The sequence below is a fragment of the Rhea pennata genome, chromosome 25 (genome assembly GCF_028389875.1).
Source record: "Rhea pennata isolate bPtePen1 chromosome 25, bPtePen1.pri, whole genome shotgun sequence".
In the NCBI taxonomy this organism is placed as follows: domain Eukaryota; kingdom Metazoa; phylum Chordata; class Aves; order Rheiformes; family Rheidae; genus Rhea; species Rhea pennata.
Window position 1 is genome coordinate 3,227,454 of NC_084687.1, and position 18,674 is coordinate 3,246,127.

Here is an 18,674-nt window from a genome sequence, read left to right on the forward strand (position 1 = left end):
AGCCCGGCTTTCGTGATCGCCCCTGTCCCTGCTGCCGCTCTGGGCTCAGTCATGCTGCCAGTGTGGGGCACGCGGTGAAGTCACCCAAACTGAACGAATTCCCAGCGTTTTCCTCAGTGTTTTCTCCTACATGCAGCCTTCTGTGCTTCCTCTTCCCTTTTCCTTTTGAGGTCAGCTCAGATACGAGCTCTCCTCCGCAGAAGGCAGGACGGCAGATGGGCTCTGTCTTGTGCAAGTCCCCGTGCCCGAACAACATCGTGGGTCCCAGAAACATCTCTGAGCAGAGAAGGGGAGACAGAGGCCCAGACACATGGCAGCGAGCTGCGGCCGTCAGCGCCCCCCTGCAGCTGTTTAAGGCCTCGGATCCGCTCTGAGCAGATAAAGCCAAGGCGATGGAGGCGGGTAACCAAAGGAAAGTGTTAAACCTGGTGGCTGTGTTTGAAGACCAAAGGTACGGAGGGGTCGTTCTGGGAACTGTGGGTGCATTAGTGCTCCACATGGCATGGGCAGTGGAAGGAAGACCCACAGTGGCGATGGTTTGAAGGCCTTAGAGATGTTTAGGTAACTTGCTGTTCTTTGGCACTCAGATCTACCCTGGCTTCTTTCTCCTTCTATGGGTCATAGACAGAAGTCTGAAAACCTCAGTGGGATGCAACTGACTTTGGTGGAGGTTTTCATGCCTGTTTGAGGGTCAGATTGTGGCATGCTTGTTCTCCCCTCAGCCCTTGAGCACCTTCGCAGTCAAACTGACTGCCAAGTGCTCTTTTTTCCTGCTGCCAGTGAAAAGGATTTTGTTTCGTAAACATGCAGACAGTTTTGGCCTGGAGGCAAGCACGGCTTGGGGCAGTAGGCGTGCACACTTCACTCAGCAGCTTCTCCAACACACTTCCACACCGGCAGCACCTCTAGCCTTGTCTGCAGCCTCCCCAGCTGGCTCCACCAGCATCTGGGTTTGGTGTTGGATAGTTGGGGTCTTTGCAGCCTTTGGATATCAGCTGCTTGAGTGTCTGTGAGGATCTGAGTCTCAGACACTCACCTCAGACTAACCAGTTATTTGCAAAGATGTTTCTTCTAAGAAGAGGAACAGAAAGCATTATGTCACAGGAGATGGCATGTTTCTTTTGGGCTGCAAGGCTGCCTGGTAAAACAGTGTCTTCACTTGGAGCATGAGCTGGGACCCACGGACAGCACAGGGCAGCAGCGTGCGCCAAAGTAGGAGCTAGTGGATCCTCTTCGCCCCCTTTGGGGTAATTCTGTGGCTTGGGGTGAGTCATCTTTGCAGACCGTGCCTCAGCATTCCCATCCGTGAGACAGGGATAGCAGATCCTGCCTGCTGTGCGTCAGTGAGGTGCTATCAGCAAGCCTTATGAGGCTGAGTGGTTGGGCAGATGGGTTATGCAGCACTTCCTAAAGACAGTCAGACCCTGGATTTCCTTTATTCCCCTCTGAAAGTTTCTTCCTTCTGCTCCAGATGCTTTGTCTGCACCTCAGTTGCACGCTTCACCCCAGGTTTTATGCTCTGCATGGCTCCAGCAAGGTGTGGTTGTCCCTGTGATCCCACGGTCGAAATTTGGCATTTGATGTTGCTGGACTGGAACCATTGTGGTGTTTGGTTTGCCTCTGCTTCACTGGTTCTGCATATTTGTTGTTTATCATAATAGGTGTAAGTCTTGCTTAGAGGAAATAAAAGTAACTTTTATGGCTTTTGGAGGAAGCTGAGGAAACTGGAAGCAAGTTCTTTCTGGAACAGAAAGCAGACTTTAGCCCAAGTCAGCACAAGTCATACTGCAAATAGAAAGGGAGAAGTTCTTTGTTGGATCTCAGTAGTAGATTCAGACTGGTGTGGTTCTGGGGGGCACCGGGAGGGATGGGTAAAGTATCTCTCTTACATGAAGGATTATGCATGCTCACATGTGGGATGTGTAAATGGCTGGGGGAACACTCATGTACTCACAGATAAGTGCTTACCAGCATGAAGATGGACCTGTCACCCCCTTCAAATGGTTGTCTGCAACTCAAAACATATCCTATCTGCAACTTTACAGTTTTATGTCCAGTTTCATCTTGCTTTTCCTCTCCTCCTCATCCTATTCCTGTCTGCAGCCTATCAGTGGCTATCTTTCCGGTCCCTGCCTGGAAAAATTTACCACAGAAACCAGCTCTTGAATGACAGATGGCCCACCACTGTCACCTTCAAAGCCTGTGCCCTATGTGGTTTCTCCTCCATTGCTGCTCTGTCTTCCTTGTCTTTGCCAAAAAAGGGAAGAGAAAAAACAGCCCAAAAACCACTCCTCCACAAAACCACCCACACATACCCCTTTTCTTGGCCAAGGCCTCTTGGCCACTTGGTTTTTAAAACCTCCTTCTCAGGGAAGCGGTAAAGGAGGCCTGCAACTCCATGGTAACAGCAGATAGAAAGCCAGAGCCATACCAGTGCTGCAAAGGGCAAGGCTGTACTTTGGACACTAAATTGCTTTGGACAGGAGATCCAGATGTGCCATCTGCTAAATGATGTGAGCTTCAAGGGAAAGAGCATCCTGCCAGGAACAGAGACATGGCCACTCTATGAATAAACAACATGCATTTTGTCTGATGTGGATCAAAAGTGACAAAGCCAGGCCCAGAGGTGGAAGCAGTCTTCAGGTGGGATTTGGACTGTCCCTGGGGAGGAAGGATGAAGTGGTGAGGTTTTGAAGATAATGGGTTGATCAAAGATTGGTACTGCCTGGAAGGATGTTAGGCTGGTGAGAGGCAGGCAGGTTTCTCAAGTCAGGGCCTAGATGAATTAGTAAAACAAGTTTTAAGCTAGAAAATCAGGTTGGGGGCTGTTTGGATAGCACCATGCTTACAGAAAGATGTAGAACAGGTAGGGGAAAGAGGAAGCTCTGGAAAACACCACAAAGAGGGAAGGGAAGCCCTCCAGGCAGTGTATTGAATCCTGCAGCTTTGGCTAGAAACATTTAGCAAAACCCACTGATGCGTTTATGCATTATCACAAGGAGCTGGCATGAGAGAGGAGGAACTGGAGCCTGGGGTGGGACAGGAAACCCAATGAAACCTTAAATTTTAGATCATTCTCATCTAGTGATGCCTGAGAGGAAGAGTGGGCTGTGCAAAGAAGACATATGGCTTGTACCAGGGAGGACTGTCCCTTTCCAAGGAGACTGAGGTAGCTCATGTTGCCTGGAGATGGGTTAATGGCAAAGTCATGCTCTTCTGGACCAGAAATGAAAATGAGGAGCGACCGTTCCCTGACATCAGGAGGCACTGGAGGAGGAGAGAGGCTGGAGTGTGATGCTGTCGAAGGATGTATGTGCTTTCAGATCATGGTTTGTATCAGGAGGCCTGTAGCAGAGGCAGAGCAGCACCAGTGCTGGGAAGTCCCGCTGGGTGTAGCCAGGTCTTGCTGCCTGTGTTGAAGGAAGGTGGCCTTAACCCAGTGCTGGCATAGAGCAGGGCTGTGGAGGTGCATGGGAAACAGCGCAGCTGTGGCAGGGGCAGCCCACAGCACAGAGGTTAGGAGCTGGGTGAGATGAGGGACTGGACTAGCTAGTCATGCTGATTCCTCTGTGACAGGGCCTGCGTATTTCCCGGGAGCCCCCAGAAGGATCAGCACGCTCTGCACACTCAGGTCAGCCCTGCAACCAGCCATCTCCAGGGGCTCCCAGGGTCCTTATCGAGCCAGGATCAGAGACTCTGCCAGATGGCCAGCACACACCAAGCAGAGAGAGAGAGCAAGGAGGAGGAGAAGAAACGGTCTTCCTCAGCAGCAGGGCAGGAGGAGCAGCAGGGTCAGCAGGGATTCAGCTTCAAATGCCTCCGCTCTTTCCGGCAGAAGATCAGCGAGGACAACTGGAGGAGGCAGCAGGACGCAGGCCTCAAGCCAGGCAGCAAGGTAAGCTCTGGAGGCAGCACAAGCCAGGTTGGCCGGTGCCCACACTCAGGCAGGGAGTCGTGTGGGCTGGATCAGAGCTGAGGCCTATGGTGGCTCTGAGAAATGGCTTTGCCCCTGCAAGGGCTAGAGCACACAGAGATGGAAAAGTAGCCACTTCCCAGATGCCATAGGCAGATAGATCCAAACAGGGCTTGTCTCTTCTAGCTCTGATATAACTACACTGTGTAAGTCAGATGCTTAGATGGGCCCAGCGAGGACTGTTGCAAGGCATCCCCAGGGCTGTGCCTTACTTTGCCAACTGCAGATGTGTTTCTGCAGGACATTGTGTTCAGAGGCCTCGGCAGGATTGCAGATCATGGGGTTAATCCATCCCACTCTCCTTGACTCCTTGGGATAGTTTGCCCTCTATTGCCCAGGGGAAAAAAAAGCATAGAGAAAGGAGTCACCCAGGAGAACATGAGCCAGGCTTCTCTGTGGCCCCAAGACACCTTCCTTTTCACCTTCAGTTTTGCTACGTGTCTTATTGAGATCTGTCCTTCACCCTTGCTCAGAGTGAGATCTGGGTTGATGCGGGCTGTGAACACTGGAGAGCGAAGTCTCCTCAAGCTGGTGGAGACTCCTCGTGTTGCTGCCCATAAGACTGAGCCTTTTCCCTGCACAGGACCCAGAAGAAAAGAAAATTGCTCTGGAGCTGCTGGAGACAGAACAGGCTTATGTTGGCCGCCTCCACCTTCTCGATCAGGTAAGCAGAGTGGCCCCCATGGGCCTGGGAGGTGATAGCCCTGTTGCCATCCACCATCAGCCTCCACCAGCACAGCTCAGGCACCCCTTGGACAGGGTCTAAACTGATAAAGTAGGCAGGGCCAGGCACAGGTTCACACTCATTAATCAGCCTTTGCTCCTTGGCAGGGCTGGGACCTTGTAGCAGTGCCTAGGCACAGTTCAGGGGGTCCACAGACCAGGGACTCTTCCCTGAAGGCATGAAGCTATACGGATGCTGGACTAATAGTCCTCAGGGCCAGAGACTGGGTCTGGGCTTTGTCTGTCCCATCTCTCACGCTTCCAAGGAGCACCTTTGTCCACTCCCAGCAAAGCCCATTTTACTTTTTACTCCTGCTTCTCTCTTGGGGCTTGGGATATCCCTCCGACCTGGAGCTGGTCCTCTCCACTGAGCTATGTGCTGCTCTCAGAGGGGACAGGCCCCTGAGCCCCTTCCTGACCTTCTTGTTCACTCCTCCTTTCTTCCAGGTATTCTATACAGAGCTAATGAAAGAAGCCAAAAATGGGAAGATAGTCCCAGAGGAGGTAGTGAAAATGATCTTCTCCAACATCTCCTCCATCTACCAGTTCCATGCCAAGTTCCTCCTGCCAGAGCTGCAGAAGCGCATGGAGAATTGGTGAGTTGGAGGAGGCAAGGGCAGGACACCTAGATTCCTTTTCCAGAATGAGGGAACAGAGGTGAATTTGGTCTCCCAATAAGACCAGAGAGCCTAGCCTGTTTTGCTCCAAATGTCTTTGTGCTGGAAAGTGCTTCCTTAACACACTCCAGCCCGGATCAGGGTATTCCTGAAAAAGGGAGGGATGCCTTAGGTGACTCAGTGGTGTTCACAGGCTGCCAGGTGCAATTGCCTAGGCTGACTGCAGGCTGGGCACATGCCTGTTTTGGAGAGCAGGATGGTGTATGGTCACAGTGGTAAACCTCTGTCATCTGCCATGCCCAGGCTGCCCCTTTGCTTTATTCCTCACTGTCCATCTTCCCCATTTGACTAAGGAAGGCACTCGTCTGCAATCTCCTCCCACAGGAGTTCCAGTCCGCGGATTGGGGACGTGATCCAGAAGCTTGCACCTTTCCTCAAAATGTATGGTGAATACGTGAAGAACTTTGACAAGGCCATGGAGCTCATTACCATCTGGTCAGAGAAATCACCACGCTTCCAGGAGCTCATTGATGACATCCAGGTGATGGGCCACAATGAAATGGGGGACCTCAGCACTTCTCCCCAGGGTCTCCCCACAAGGGAGAAGCAGGGCTGAGGAGATAGGAGCCAGCATGGTCACTGTGTCTCTCTCTCTTTGCATGGGTGTCTCTCCCCAGAAGAGGAAGGTCTGTGCTAACCTAACGCTGCAGCACCACATGCTGGAGCCTGTGCAGAGAATCCCGCGCTATGAACTCCTCCTGAAAGACTATGTCCGAAAACTGCCACCCAAGTCTCCAGACAGGGCTGACGCAGAGAGTAAGGGCTCCAGATGGTTCCCCATGGTGGGGAGCAGCAGGGTGGATTTATAGGGGAAATGACAGCCCTAGAGATTGTACTTTGACATCAAGACACCTGGGGTCTCTCCCTAGTCAGCCTGTGCTATTGGATAAACCTCTCAGACTTACCCTTTTCTGACATGAGGGGATTATTCTGCCCTTTTGGGGTGTATGGAGGTCAGTAAGGAAAGCGGGTGGTGTTTCAGGACAGGGATAGTCCCTTTCCAGCATCCCTCAGGAAGATCTGAAGTGACCAGGGAATGTATCAGACCTCTGCAGGTAACGGCAGTGTCCTGTCCTGTTAGGATGGGAGTGAAAAATGACCAGACCGATGGATGTCTCCACAAGGACTGGTCTGCACTGCGCAATCCAGCCAGATCCAGATGCCTGTGCAGTGTTCAGGGCCATTCGGGTTGTGTCCAGAGGAGGGCAGCAGCAGCCAGCAACATGTGGCTGCTCAGGCTGGTAGAGATCAAGGAGTTTCTCCTACTCCTTCCACAGCAAGTGGTCAACTCTTCTCTCTCTCTCTCTTCTCATTGCAGAGGCCCTGGAAATGATTTTCATGGTGGCCAAGCATTCAAATGCAGCTATCGCTGAGATGGTGAGTGCCTGTTCCAGCTGCTCTCAAAGATCAGTCCAAGCAGCTGGCCTAGGAGGTGGGGATGCAGGGGATGCAGGTGTGCCGAGGTTGTGGCTGAGCTGTAACACCCTGTTTGGAGTGATGGAGAAGCCTGACCATGGCCCTGGCACCCTTCTGTGGCTCTTGTTCCTCCCCACTGCCCCTCCCAGCCCAGCTTCCAGCTGCTCCAGTGAGTCCCCATTCTGTCCCTGGCACTGTTGTCCCACTCTGTCCCCTGCATCACCATCCTCCTCTGTCCCCTGCACTGCCACCTCCAGCCAAAGATGCTAGTGAGAAATCAGTGCCTTTCAACATCTTACCTGGAGGCAAGGGGAACAGAAAATGCTCAGATTCCACTAGAAACAAGTCACTGCAGTGTCCCCCTGCCTCCCCCAGGAACGGCTGCAGAACCTCTGGGAGGTCTATCAGAGACTGGGCCTTGAGGACGACATTGTGGATCCCTCCAATGAGCTGATCAAGGAGGGGCCAATCCTAAAAATCTCCTCCCGCAACAACACATCGGAAAAGTACCTGTTCCTGGTGGGAGCCGTGATGCACTATGGAAGGGGAGGGGAGGACAGATGAGGAGAGGGGCAACATAGCATGGTTTGAGGTGTCAAGGCTGCTGCTGGGACATCTCTGCTTGGAGAGGGTGAATGCAGAGCTGGGAGGGTTTGAATCCCTAGTGCAGGTACCCTGTAAAGGACGTGGTTGGGATACTGCTGATCCTCTGGACACAGCAGCCCTTTAGGGATGTCACCCTCCCAGAGGGCTTTGCTTCTACAGGATGGGAGAGGGCTGAGGCAGAAATAGTCACTTTTGGGGCCAGATCCTTCCCAAGAACTGGATCAGTCCGAAAAGGGTGAAGGACCCCAGATTGTAGGGAAACCCTCAGCCCTGAGCAAGCAAAAGGCAAATTTCTGGGCCCAAACTGACCTTCTCCTCCTGCTGGCCAGTTCAACAACATGCTGCTGTACTGCGTGCCCAAGGTCATCCAGGTGGGCTCAGAGTTCCAGGTCCACCTCCGCATCGACGTGGATGGCATAAAGGTCAGCTAGGCGCCTTGCCTTTGCGTTTTCCCTCTTGCCCTGGGGTACAGTTTCATAGGCTCTTTACAAAGTGTAGCGAGCTCTGTGGCTGCTGCCCAGCACCTCTGGGGAACGGAGAGAGGAGCTGGAGCCAGGGGTGGCATTGTGAATTTGCAGGACTGTCTGATACAGCCTAATCCAGTGAGATTGCAGTGCAGCCTTGTGCATGTAATATTCAAGAGGCTGAAGGGCTTGTGCCCGAGATAGCTCCATGTCCTCCCCTTATGGAGGAAAGCCCCAGCATGCTCAATGTGGGTTCAGCGCTTCCCCATCCTCTTTGGTCCCTCTGTCAGGTGCGGGAGCTGAATGATACACAATTTCCTCACACCTTTCTGGTCTCAGGCAAGCAGCGGACACTGGAGCTGCAGGCCAGGTAAGGGGAATGGTGACGGTTCTGCAGTTCCTCGGGGAGAATGAACATCGGCTCATCTATCTCCTTTTCTTCACCCAGGTCCAGGGAGGAGATGAACTCCTGGATCAAGGTATGGCTGAGTACTGAAAGAAGTCTCACCCCTCTGGCGAACACGTGGGTCTTGGCCCAGGCTGATCCCTCAGCCCAGGACATATCACATGCTAGTGTGTCCAGGGATGCCACTGCAGTTCCCAGGCTAGCTGCAGCCCCTCACCAGGACCTCACATTTTAGGACTCTCATGTCCACAGCTTGTGGCTGATGCTACTTTTCTAGCCATCCCTCCAGCCCCACTTTTCCTTCTAGGCCTTCCAGGATGCCATCGACAGGAAGGAGAAGAGCAGTGAGAGCTTCAAGATAGCTGTGCATAGACCAGAGACAGCGCCTTCTCCATTGAAGGTAGCCCTTGTTCTGCCCTCCGCATGCCTTCCCTGACTCCAGCATCCCCCTGCACTGAAGCTTAGGGAGCGCTCACCTTGCTGTGCTTCAGTTTCCCGAGCTAGACAGCCCTACGGAGCTAGCAGGAGAGCTACTGAGAGAGAGGTTTAGGAAAGGGAGAAGTGCTGGGAAAGGGAAGGGTGAGAGCAGAGGAGCCAGGGAGGCTGAGTGGGGCATGAGCATGGCCACTGCACTGAAGCTAGCCCACCAGCCCCTGCCCCAATGATGCCGTCTCCCGTCTCCAGACGGAGGAGCTGGGCCGTCGAGCCCCGCAGTGGGTGCGAGACAACCTGGTAACCATGTGCATGCGCTGCAAGGAGCCCTTCAACGCCATCATGCGCCGGAGACACCACTGTCGGGCTTGTGGATATGTGAGTGACCCCACTGTCCCCCAGTGCTCCCTCCCTCCTGGCCTACTCAGGTGGCAGCTGGGACAGGAACACAGACCTCGTATGCCATGTATCCTTGTTCAGGGCCTTTTCTGGCTCTCAGCTCTCCATTTCAGCTGCTGTGGGGGTGGAGTTGGCCCTGGGTACCCGGCCCTGCCCCAGTCCCACTAGTGTCCATGTCTGGAGGACATAGGTGGTGTGCGCTCGCTGCTCCGACTACAAGGCTGAGCTGCAGTATGATGGAAACCGCCTGAACCGCGTGTGCCAGGAGTGTTACATCTTCCTGATGGGCCACGTAGCGCTTGAGGACCGGGAGGGGAAGCACAAAGGCATCCTAGAGGTGAGTTTTGCTGCTCTCTGCCTATCCTCCCTCACCCACTCTCCCTCTTTCTCTGAACTCTGTTTTCCACCCCAGCCCCCAGCCCCTCTGTCACTGCTCTGTCATACTCCTGCCTGCTGGCAGCTGAAGGCAAGGGTAGGAGTAGCTTCTGCAGCAGTCAGAGAGGGTCTCTGCACTTCTGAAGCTAGTGGACATACCAAACCTGCTCCCTCCCCTCCCTGAGCTTTAGGACTCTGGTATCTGGGGCACCCTCCACTGCAGGATTGCAGCAGGCGCCCCACAGCCAGAACTGGCTCTCCCCTTCCCCTGGTTTATGGCATTTTGTGGAGACTCAAAAATCTTTCCTAACCTCAGTTTCTCAAGATGCAGCAGGATTCCTGAGGCTGCATGACACTGGGCAGAGCAGGGGGTGCTGAGGTGGTGGCTCAGGGCCATGCCAGACCAGGGGCTGAGCCCTCAAGTCTGCCTGGAGTGCCCCGCGAGGGCTCAGCCCTATGCAGACATCAGCATCCGCAAGAGTCCATACACACAGGCCAAAGTGACACCACAGCTGCCTGCAGGGACGTTGGGAGGCTGCAGCCTGCATCAGAGCACTTGCTTCACTGCCCTGCAGTGATCCAAGCAAGCCTTTCCCAGCGCTTTTTTTTTTCCCCAAGCTTTTTCCTGTATTCCGAAAAGAATGAAAATGTCCCCTCTGTCTTTTGCAGCTCCCCACCTAACTTCTGGGAAATCCAGGGATTTCCTGGGAAATGGCATTTCGATCCGTGCCTTTTCTGCCTTGCCCCACGCCTGGTTATTTAGGGGTTTGTTCACTGGTGTGTTGACAGAGAGAAGCAGCAGAGATATCAGGCAGGAGTTTGCTCTGCAGTTCCCTGCAGCTGCTGGACAAGAACGGCAAGGGAGGCATGCGGGGCTGGTTCGTGATCCCGCGGGATGACCCCCTCGTGCTGTACATCTATGCGGCCCCCCAGGTAAGGCCGGCCGCCGCTCCCTCTGCAAGGGGCTGCCCGACGTGCCTGCCCCCAGACTCCCACCCGCTGTCTCCGCTCTCCCGGCAGGATGTCCGAGCTCACACCTCCATCCCGCTGCTGGGCTACCAGGTGAAGGATCTGTCCCAGAGCGACTCTCGCCACGTCTTCCAGCTGGCGCAGTCCCGGCAGGTCTACACCTTCGTGGCCGACACGGAGGAGCTGAAGCGGCGCTGGATGAGGGCCATGGAGCGCTCCGCTGCGGGGATCACCCAGCCAGAGGAGGACGAGGACACGGACTCCTCCGAAGAAGCAGAATGAGCCCCACAGGCTGTTGCCCACCCCTGGGGCGCTGCTCCAGCAGTGCTGCTGTGTGGGTTGAACCTCCCTGCTCTCCCTCCCTCGCTGGTTGCCTTTGGACAGATCCCCTGACCGCTCTGCGCTTTGGTTTTCCCTGCTGCAAAAGGGACGAGGCGAAAGTGTGTGTGCCACCGCACGGGCAACCCGGATCCCCCATCCCCTCCCTCCTCATGTTCTGCGATGAGTAGCTAGATCCTGGATAGAGACGATGGAGGTACCCGAGCGGGGAGGTGGGGGGAGAGCCAGGGGATTTGGGGTGCAGGAAGCCTGCACCCCTGCAGCCTGTGAGAGCCTTGCCGGCTGTGCCATGCCACCAGCTGCCGCCCGAGGGCAGCAACACCTCAATCTTCCTCCAAGCCCGGCTCCGGCGGGGTGTGATGCAGGACACCCAGGTCTGTGAAAGCATCTGTGGAATTGGGGCCTCTGCAATAAATCCCACCTGCAACCTACCTGTGTGTGGACCACGGAGCCTTTATGGTGGGGTTTCTGGAGCGGCCTGCAGTATTGTCACCAGGGGCTGCGCCCTGACTCACCTTCACCATAACCAGCCCTGGTCTGGCCCCCTGCCTTGCCCTGGTCCGGCTCTGGGGGCTCTCGTTACAGATGGAGAACGCCCCTCTTCCAGCCCCATCACTGCTCCTGGCCTCCACCCACTGCTGCATCACATGGAGCGGGGGTAACCCTTAAACAGGGACACCCCCGGGCTGCGTCCCTGTGCCAGGCTGTGCTCCTGCCCTGCAGCCCAGTCCCAGACTCTCCCCCGAGCCCCCATCCTGCCCACAAGTACGCTTCACCCTTACACCTCTCTCAGTCACCCGTTTCGGGGAGAGGTGCGTGGGGAGAGGTGCTCTGGGCCAAGGTTGAGTCCAAGGTGCCACGGCTGGGCTGCCACGCGTGGTACCACCATGCTGGACCTGGACAGCGATGCTGGGGAGACCTGGGGTTCCTCCTCTACATCACTGGCCTAGTGAACACCTCTGGTCCTTCCCCCCCACACACTGCAGCTCCAGGCTTCTCCATCCGTGTCCTCTGCAGCTCCCCAGAAATGTTGCCTGGGCAAAAAGTGCCACTTCTGAGCCTGCCAGAGGCTCGAATGGCGATGTGAGGATGCTCCAGGAGTCTGGGAGGGCTGGTATCAAGGAGGGAGAGGAGCTCAGATGTCGGGGAAGAGCCCTGCCACGGCGTTTGCCCCATGGAGCACCTTCCAGAAGCAAATAGTTGGGGGGGGGGGTTTCCAGAGACGCCTTTATCCCCCCCCCCCAAGATACCACCACCCACCAGCAGCACATGCAGGGGAAACCCCAGCACCCTGGAAAAGCTGCCGTGCCCGGCGAGAGCAAGGTGCTGCTGGAGGGGGAAAGAGTGGCGGCGAGGGGGAAGCCCGCAGGGCTGGAACATCTGCGTGGCGGCCTTCCGGCGCGGCGCGGCGCGGCGCGCGGGGCGGAGAGCAACGAGAGGAGCCCCGAGCGCCGAGCCGCCGCCAGCCCCCGGCTCGCGAACGGGCCTAAGAATAGATTTCCTGTTTACCGAGCCAGAAATTGCTTCTGGGGCAGAGGGCACCTTGGGCGCTATTTTTAGCAGCTTTTGCCCACTCCGTTCCCGGTGCTTTGCGCCCGCGAGCACTTCCAGCTCGCCCCGAGCCGGGCAAGGACGTCGCCGGCCGGCTTCGGGGCGCGCGCGCCGGGGCAAAGGAGAGAGGCTGCGCCGGCGTGGAGAGGACGGCGAAGGGCTGCGTGGGGTAATTGCTTGCAGGTGTCCCCCGAACAGGCTCTCTGGATGTCCTACCTCGCCTGGCACTGTGTGTCCCCTGCAGAGTTTTTTTATTCCCCAGGAAAAGGAAGGTTTGGCAGCCAAGATGTAGCAAAAGCACCGTTTTTGCAAATGCATGGGTTTGGGGAAAAATGAGGGTCTGGCTTGCACCCGCACCCTTCGCACCCGGCCCAGCCGCCTCGAGCAGGGAAAGGGCTCCCCTTGCCCTGGGCACCCGGGATGGGGCGGGAGCCGCTCGGCGGTGCCGCCCGCCCGCGGCCCCCGCGGAGCCCTTTGGCCTCTCGCCTCCCGGCGCAGCAGGCGAAACCCCGCGGAGAAGTCCCGCGGTTTCCTATTCTCGAGAATGAGGAAGGCCCGGAGGCCATTTACTGGAATTCCCCCTCGCCGCGGCCCTCCCCCGGGCCTTTTCTTGTAAGCACTGACCAAAATACGTTGTGAAAGCTGCACGCTGCCGCAGCTACGCCGGGCCGGGGCCGGGCCGCCGTCATTGAGAAAACCCGCGCGGCGGCAAAGGGGCGAAGGCGCTGGGCTCTCCGCAGGATTCGGCCCCAGCCCCGGTGGGGCACGGGATCCCGGTCTGCCCCGAGCACAGGGACGCCCAAAGGTGCCAGGGCCCAGAGGTGGGCGATGCAAACGTGGCCGGTGGGCAGGAAATGCAGCTTACGGTAGTGCGGTGCCCCCAATGCACCCCGCTGTGGGGGCCGTGCGGGGCGGTGCCCCCAAGGCACCCCGCTGCGGGGGCCGTGCGGGGCGGTGCCCCCATTGCACCCCGCTGCGGGGGCCGTGCGGGGCGGTGCCCCCATTGCACCCCGCTGCGGGGCCCGTGCGGGGTGGTGCCCCCAATGCACCCCGCTGCGGGGGCCGTGCGGGGCGGTGCCCCCAATGCACCCCGCTGCAGGGGCCGTGCGGCGCGGTGCCCCCATTGCACCCCGCTGCGGGGGCCGTGCGGGGCGGTGCCCCCATTGCACCCCTCTGCGGGGCCCGTGCGGGGCGGTGCCCCCATTGCACCCCTCTGCGGGGCCCGTGCGGGGTGGTGCCCCCATTGCACCCCTCTGCGGGGGCCGTGTGGCGCGGTGCCCCCATTGCACCCCGCTGCGGGGCCCGTGCGGGGCGGTGCCCCCAAGGCACCCCGCTGCGGGGGCCGTGCGGGGCGGTGCCCCCAAGGCACCCCGCTGCGGGGGCCATGCGGGGCGGTGCCCCCAATGCACCCCGCTGTGGGGGCCGTGCGGGGCAGTGCCGCCAAGGCACCCCACTGTGGGGGCCGTGCGGGGCGGTGCCCCCATTGCACCCCGCTGCGGGGCCGTGCGGGGCGGTGCCCCCAATGCACCCCGCTGCGGGGCCGTGCGGGGCGGTGCCCCCATTGCACCCCGCTGCGGGGGCCGTGCGGGGCGGTGCCCCCAATGCACCCCGCTGCGGGGGCCGTGCGGGGCGGTGCCCCCAATGCACCCCGCTGCGGGGCCGTGCGGGGCGGTGCCCCCATTGCACCCCGCTGCGGGGGCCCGTGCGGGGCGGTGCCCCCATTGCACCCCGCTGCGGGGCCGTGCGGGGCGGTGCCCCCATTGCACCCCTCTGCGGGGGCCGTGCGGCGCGGTGCCCCCATTGCACCCCGCTGCGGGGCCGTGCGGGGCGGTGCCCCCATTGCACCCCGCTGCGGGGCCCGTGCGGGGCGGTGCCCCCAATGCACCCCGCTGCGGGGGCCGTGCGGCGCGGTGCCCCCAATGCACCCCGCTGCGGGGCCGTGCGGGGCGGTGCCCCCATTGCACCCCGCTGCGGGGGCCGTGCGGCGCGGTGCCCCCATTGCACCCCGCTGCGGGGCCGTGCGGGGCGGTGCCCCCATTGCACCCCGCTGCGGGGCCGTGCGGGGCGGTGCCCCCAATGCACCCCGCTGCGGGGCCGTGCGGGGCGGTGCCCCCATTGCACCCCGCTGCGGGGGCCGTGCGGCGCGGTGCCCCCATTGCACCCCGCTGTGGGGCCGTGCGGGGCGGTGCCCCCATTGCACCCCGCTGCGGGGCCGTGCGGGGCGGTGCCCCCATTGCACCCCTCTGCGGGGCCCGTGCGGGGCGGTGCCCCCATTGCACCCCTCTGCGGGGGCCGTGTGGCGCGGTGCCCCCATTGCACCCCGCTGCGGGGCCCGTGCGGGGCGGTGCCCCCATTGCACCCCGCTGCGGGGGCCGTGCGGGGCGGTGCCCCCATTGCACCCCGCTGCGGGGCCGTGCGGGGCGGTGCCCCCATTGCACCCCGCTGCGGGGCCGTGCGGGGCGGTGCCCCCATTGCACCCCTCTGCGGGGCCCGTGCGGGGCGGTGCCCCCAATGCACCCCTCTGCGGGGGCCGTGCGGCGCGGTGCCCCCATTGCACCCCGCTGCGGGGCCCGTGCGGGGCGGTGCCCCCATTGCACCCCACTGCGGGGCCGTGCGGCGCGGTGCCCCCATTGCACCCCACTGCGGGGGCCCGTGCGGGGCGGTGCCCCCATTGCACCCCGCTGCGGGGCCGTGCGGGGCGGTGCCCCCATTGCACCCCACTGCGGGGGCCGTGCGGCGCGGTGCCCCCCTGCAGCCTGCTGCGGGTTGGGGGCTCTTGCTCCATAGGGTCCAGCTCTATAGGGGGGCTCCCTACCACAGAGGGTCGCCCTACAGGGACTGCGCTCTATAGGGACTGTGCTCTATAGGGACTGCACCCTATAGGGGCGGCTTTCTCTCAGCTCCGCGCTCTACGCGTGACTGCTATAGGGGATGGGGCTTCTTGCTCTATAGGGGCTGGTCTCTCGGGGCTGCGTTTCTAGGGGCAGCAGCTCACGCTGGAGGGGGCATCCCTGGGGGGGGGGCACCTTCCCCCTCCGCTTTCTGGCCCCCGCGAGCCCCCGCGATCCACAGGGGTTTCCCGGCGGCTCCGCGAGCGCCGGTGCTGGGCCGGGGCCGGGGCCGGGAGGGGGGGACAGGCAGGAGCGGGGATTATTTCATTTTCCTTTCCTGCCTCCATCCAGGGATCTGTGGGACGTGCCGGCCGCCGCCGCCGCCGCGGGGACGTGACTCCGCGCCGCCGCTCTGCCGCCGGGACATGACCAGACTGCCAAGCGCGGGGAGGAAGCCGCACGGCATCTCGTGCACCCCGGGGCTCTCGTCCTGTTTATAGCCTCTCCCAGCCGGGTGCTTTGGGTGCCCCGGTGCCCCCCTCCATCCCTCCCCCCCTCCCCGAGCCGGGAGCCCCACGGAGCGCCGGGAAAGCCCTGCTGCCGGCACCGGCGCTGCGGGGGGGATTCCCTCTCTCCCGGAGCGGAGGCTTCCCCGTGTCGCGGCTCATTTGGGGTTGCTCTTCGAGCGCCTCCGGGGTGTTTTTATTAACGCTAACGGTGGGGATGGCTGAGGAATGGGGCCCGGCGCAGGCAAAGCCTCCCGGCGCTGCCCAGCCCCGCGGCTGAGGCCTGGCACGCTCATGTCATGCGCGGCGGCCGGGCGCTGCCGGGGCCCTGCGTCACGCGCAGGGGCCACTCCAGACCGGGAAGCGGCTCAGAGCTGAGCACTGGGCAACTCATCACACCTCCGGCAGGGCCAGGACCCCCCCCCACCAGACCCCCGCCCGGCCGCAGCTGCCCGTGTCAGCGCTGATTGAAAGCCCTGCCTGGCTGGCGAGCTCGTTAATTAAGAAATACATTTGATTAGCAGCACCCCAGCTGTGCCTCAGCTCACAATCCCGCGAGAAACGAGAGCCGGACGGGGCACCCAGCACCCAGGGCGCCCAGCACCCGGGGCGCCGTCCCGCTCCCGGTGGGAATTTCCCCTCCGCCACGTCGTGCCGCGGTGCTAGAAATAGCACCAACAACCCCCCCTCCGCCGGCGCGAGCTTTCCAGGAACGGATCCGCAACCGGTGGGGAAAGCCGTGTCTGTCCGTCCAGCCGTCCAGCCGTGCTCCCGTTGGTGCAAGGGGAAACTGAGGCACGGCCTCGCGCCCCTGCGCTCGCCCGCTGCACAGCGGCCGGCTGCCAGGCAGCTGTGGAATTTGCTCCTGAAGAAGCCGGCACGTAAAGGAGCCCTTATGTATATTTATAGGCGCCGTCCTGCCAGCTGGAATCTAATAGGGGAGAAAATAAGCTGTGAAAGTGCCCGGCGCGGGAGGGCGGTGCGGAGCAGCTCGCGTGGCGCGGTGTGCCCAGCCCTGCATCCCGGGGTGCCCAGCCCTGGTCCTGGAGTCCTGGATTGCACCCTGGGGTGCCGGTAATGCACGCCAAGGCGCCCAGCCCTGGTCCCAGGTGCTCAGCTCTGCATCCCGGGGTGCCCAGCCCTGGTCCTGGAGTCCTGGATTGCACCCTGGGGTGCCAGTAATGCACGCCAAGGCGCCCAGCCCTGGTCCCAGGTGCTCAGCTCTGCATCCCGGGGTGCCCAGCCCTGGTGCTGGATGCCTAGATTGCACCCTGGGGTGCCCAGCCCTGCACCCTGAGGTGGCCGGGTGCCACGAAGTCCCTAGCGGGTGCTCTGCAGGTCCTGCAGCCTGCGGTGGCCTTTGGGGGGCTGGCAGCCGTGGGGGGCTGCGGGCGCCAGCACGGGCGGAAGCCGATGCCGGCACCGGGCTGCGGGGAGATGCCGGAGGCGAGGGCCGACAGGCGCCCCGACGCCGCGGAGCGGGTGTCACCTCTCCCGACCCACCTTAGAGAAAAATCCTCTTTCCCTTGGCAAAGGCTCTTCCCCGGCCGCGGCGATGAGGCCAAGCCCCGTCCAAATCCTCCCCGGAGCAAGGGCCGCGTGGGGACTCCGTCCTGCCCACCCTTCGGATCGCTCCTCCGGGCCGGGCACGCTGCCCCGGTCCCCCGGCCTGGGGGCGGCAAGCAGGCGCCCGGCGCGCTAGCCCGGCGCGGCGCTGCGAGCTGGCTCCGGCAGCCCGGCACGCGGGTGCGGCGCGGGTGCGGCGAGGGGGTGCAAGGGCTGAACGCCCCCGGGGTGGTGGTGGTGGGGGGACACCCCAGCGGCTGGATTTCCCCGCAGCCTCCGCAGCCGGCGCTGGGAGGAGGGAGCGGGAGCGGGAGGGAGCGAGGCCGATTAGAAATGCAGACAGCGCCGCGCCGCTGGTGTCTCCGTGTCTAGAGAGAGGGAGAGACGCGGCGGCCCGGGCGCACGGCGGCGAGCCGGGGGCACGCGGGGCGCTCGGCGAGAGCAGGGGCCGCGGGGCGCCGGCCCTCGGGGGCAAGCAGGCCGTCGAGGCACCCGGCCGACCCGGGGGGGAGCTCTCGTCCTCCCCGGGAAGCGGGGGGGCAGAGGGGTGCGGGGACGGGGCGCTTCGCCCCGCGGCCCCTCGCCTCCCTCCCGAGCGCTCGCTGCCGCCGATTCCTTGCGGCTGGATAAAAATAACTCCGGGAGCCGCCGCTGCACAGGAGCCGGCAGCGACGGATATAAATAGCCCCGGGGGGCGGCTCGCGCTGCACCCGCCCGCCGCGCTCCGGCCCTTCCCGGCTCCGGGCTGCGCGCGCGGCCGCGCCGTCGTGTCGCCCCGGAGGGCCGAGCCTGCGGCCCCCGCCACGCCGCCCGGCCGCGCGGGGAAACTGAGGCACGGGCAGGAGCAGGCGGCTTTGCTGGGGGCGAGGGATGGAGCCCGGCCCCGCCGCAAGGGAGACGGGAGCAGCTCTGCGGGGTGGCAGCGGAGCTGCGTGGGGAGGGGGGTGACAAAGCCCTGGGCTGATGCCAGGCTTTTAAATCACATCCCTAAGCAGTAACTCCATCCCTCTGCACCAGATCCATCCCTCTGCACCGGATCCATCCCTCTGCACCAGATCCATCCCTCTGCACCGGATCCATCCCTGTGCACCAGATCCATCCCTCTGCATTGGATCCATCCCTCTGCACTGGATCCATCCCCCTGCACTGGATCCATCCCTCTGCACTGGATCCATCCCTCTGCATTGGATCTGTCCCCCTGCACTGGATCCATCCCTTTGCATTGGGTCCATCCCTCTGCATTGGGTTCATCCCTCTGCACCAGATCCATCCTTCTGCACTGGATCTGGCCCCCTGCACTGGATCCATCCCTCTGCATTGGGTCCATCCCTCTGCAACAGATCCATCCCTCTGCACTGGATCCATCCTTCTGCATTGGGTCCATCCCTCTGCACTGGATCCATCCCTCTGCATCAGTTCCATCCCTCTGCACCGGATCCAT

General features: G+C 61.3%; 1 protein-coding gene and 1 long non-coding RNA gene across 3 annotated transcripts; both read left to right on the top strand.

Moving 5' to 3' along the window:
- Window positions 1-392: 392 nt before the first annotated feature.
- Window positions 393-11,192, top strand: FGD2 (FYVE, RhoGEF and PH domain containing 2). 2 transcript variants are annotated; one of them, XM_062595242.1, is made up of 16 exons: window positions 393-451; window positions 3,577-3,895; window positions 4,557-4,637; window positions 5,144-5,292; window positions 5,698-5,854; window positions 5,991-6,129; window positions 6,692-6,750; window positions 7,165-7,308; window positions 7,725-7,817; window positions 8,150-8,229; window positions 8,308-8,338; window positions 8,573-8,665; window positions 8,950-9,075; window positions 9,287-9,433; window positions 10,261-10,404; window positions 10,492-11,192. In XM_062595242.1, exons 1-16 carry the CDS (start codon window positions 393-395, stop codon window positions 10,720-10,722), a joined length of 2,052 nt encoding a protein of 683 aa, XP_062451226.1. In that variant the 3' UTR covers window positions 10,723-11,192. The 2 variants fall into 2 exon arrangements, with proteins under 2 accessions (XP_062451226.1, XP_062451227.1); XM_062595243.1 differs by lacking the exons at window positions 393-451; window positions 5,144-5,292 and having other exon boundaries at window positions 3,830-3,895.
- Window positions 11,193-12,368: 1,176 nt separating this feature from the next.
- On the top strand, window positions 12,369-16,198 carry LOC134151021 (uncharacterized). The gene is made up of 2 exons (XR_009960781.1): window positions 12,369-12,499; window positions 15,513-16,198. It is a non-coding gene; the product is annotated as an uncharacterized LOC134151021 (long non-coding RNA).
- Window positions 16,199-18,674: the final 2,476 nt, after the last annotated feature.

Excerpts from the sequence above, each read along its gene's own strand:
- FGD2 (XM_062595242.1), top strand. The coding sequence starts at position 393 with ATGGAGGCGGGTAACCAAAGGAAAGTGTTAAACCTGGTGGCTGTGTTT. Across the intron at positions 5,293-5,697 it reads CAGAAGCGCATGGAGAATTG|GAGTTCCAGTCCGCGGATTG; the intron begins GTGAGTTGGAGG and ends CTCCTCCCACAG. Across the intron at positions 9,434-10,260 it reads AGCACAAAGGCATCCTAGAG|AGAGAAGCAGCAGAGATATC; the intron begins GTGAGTTTTGCT and ends GTGTGTTGACAG.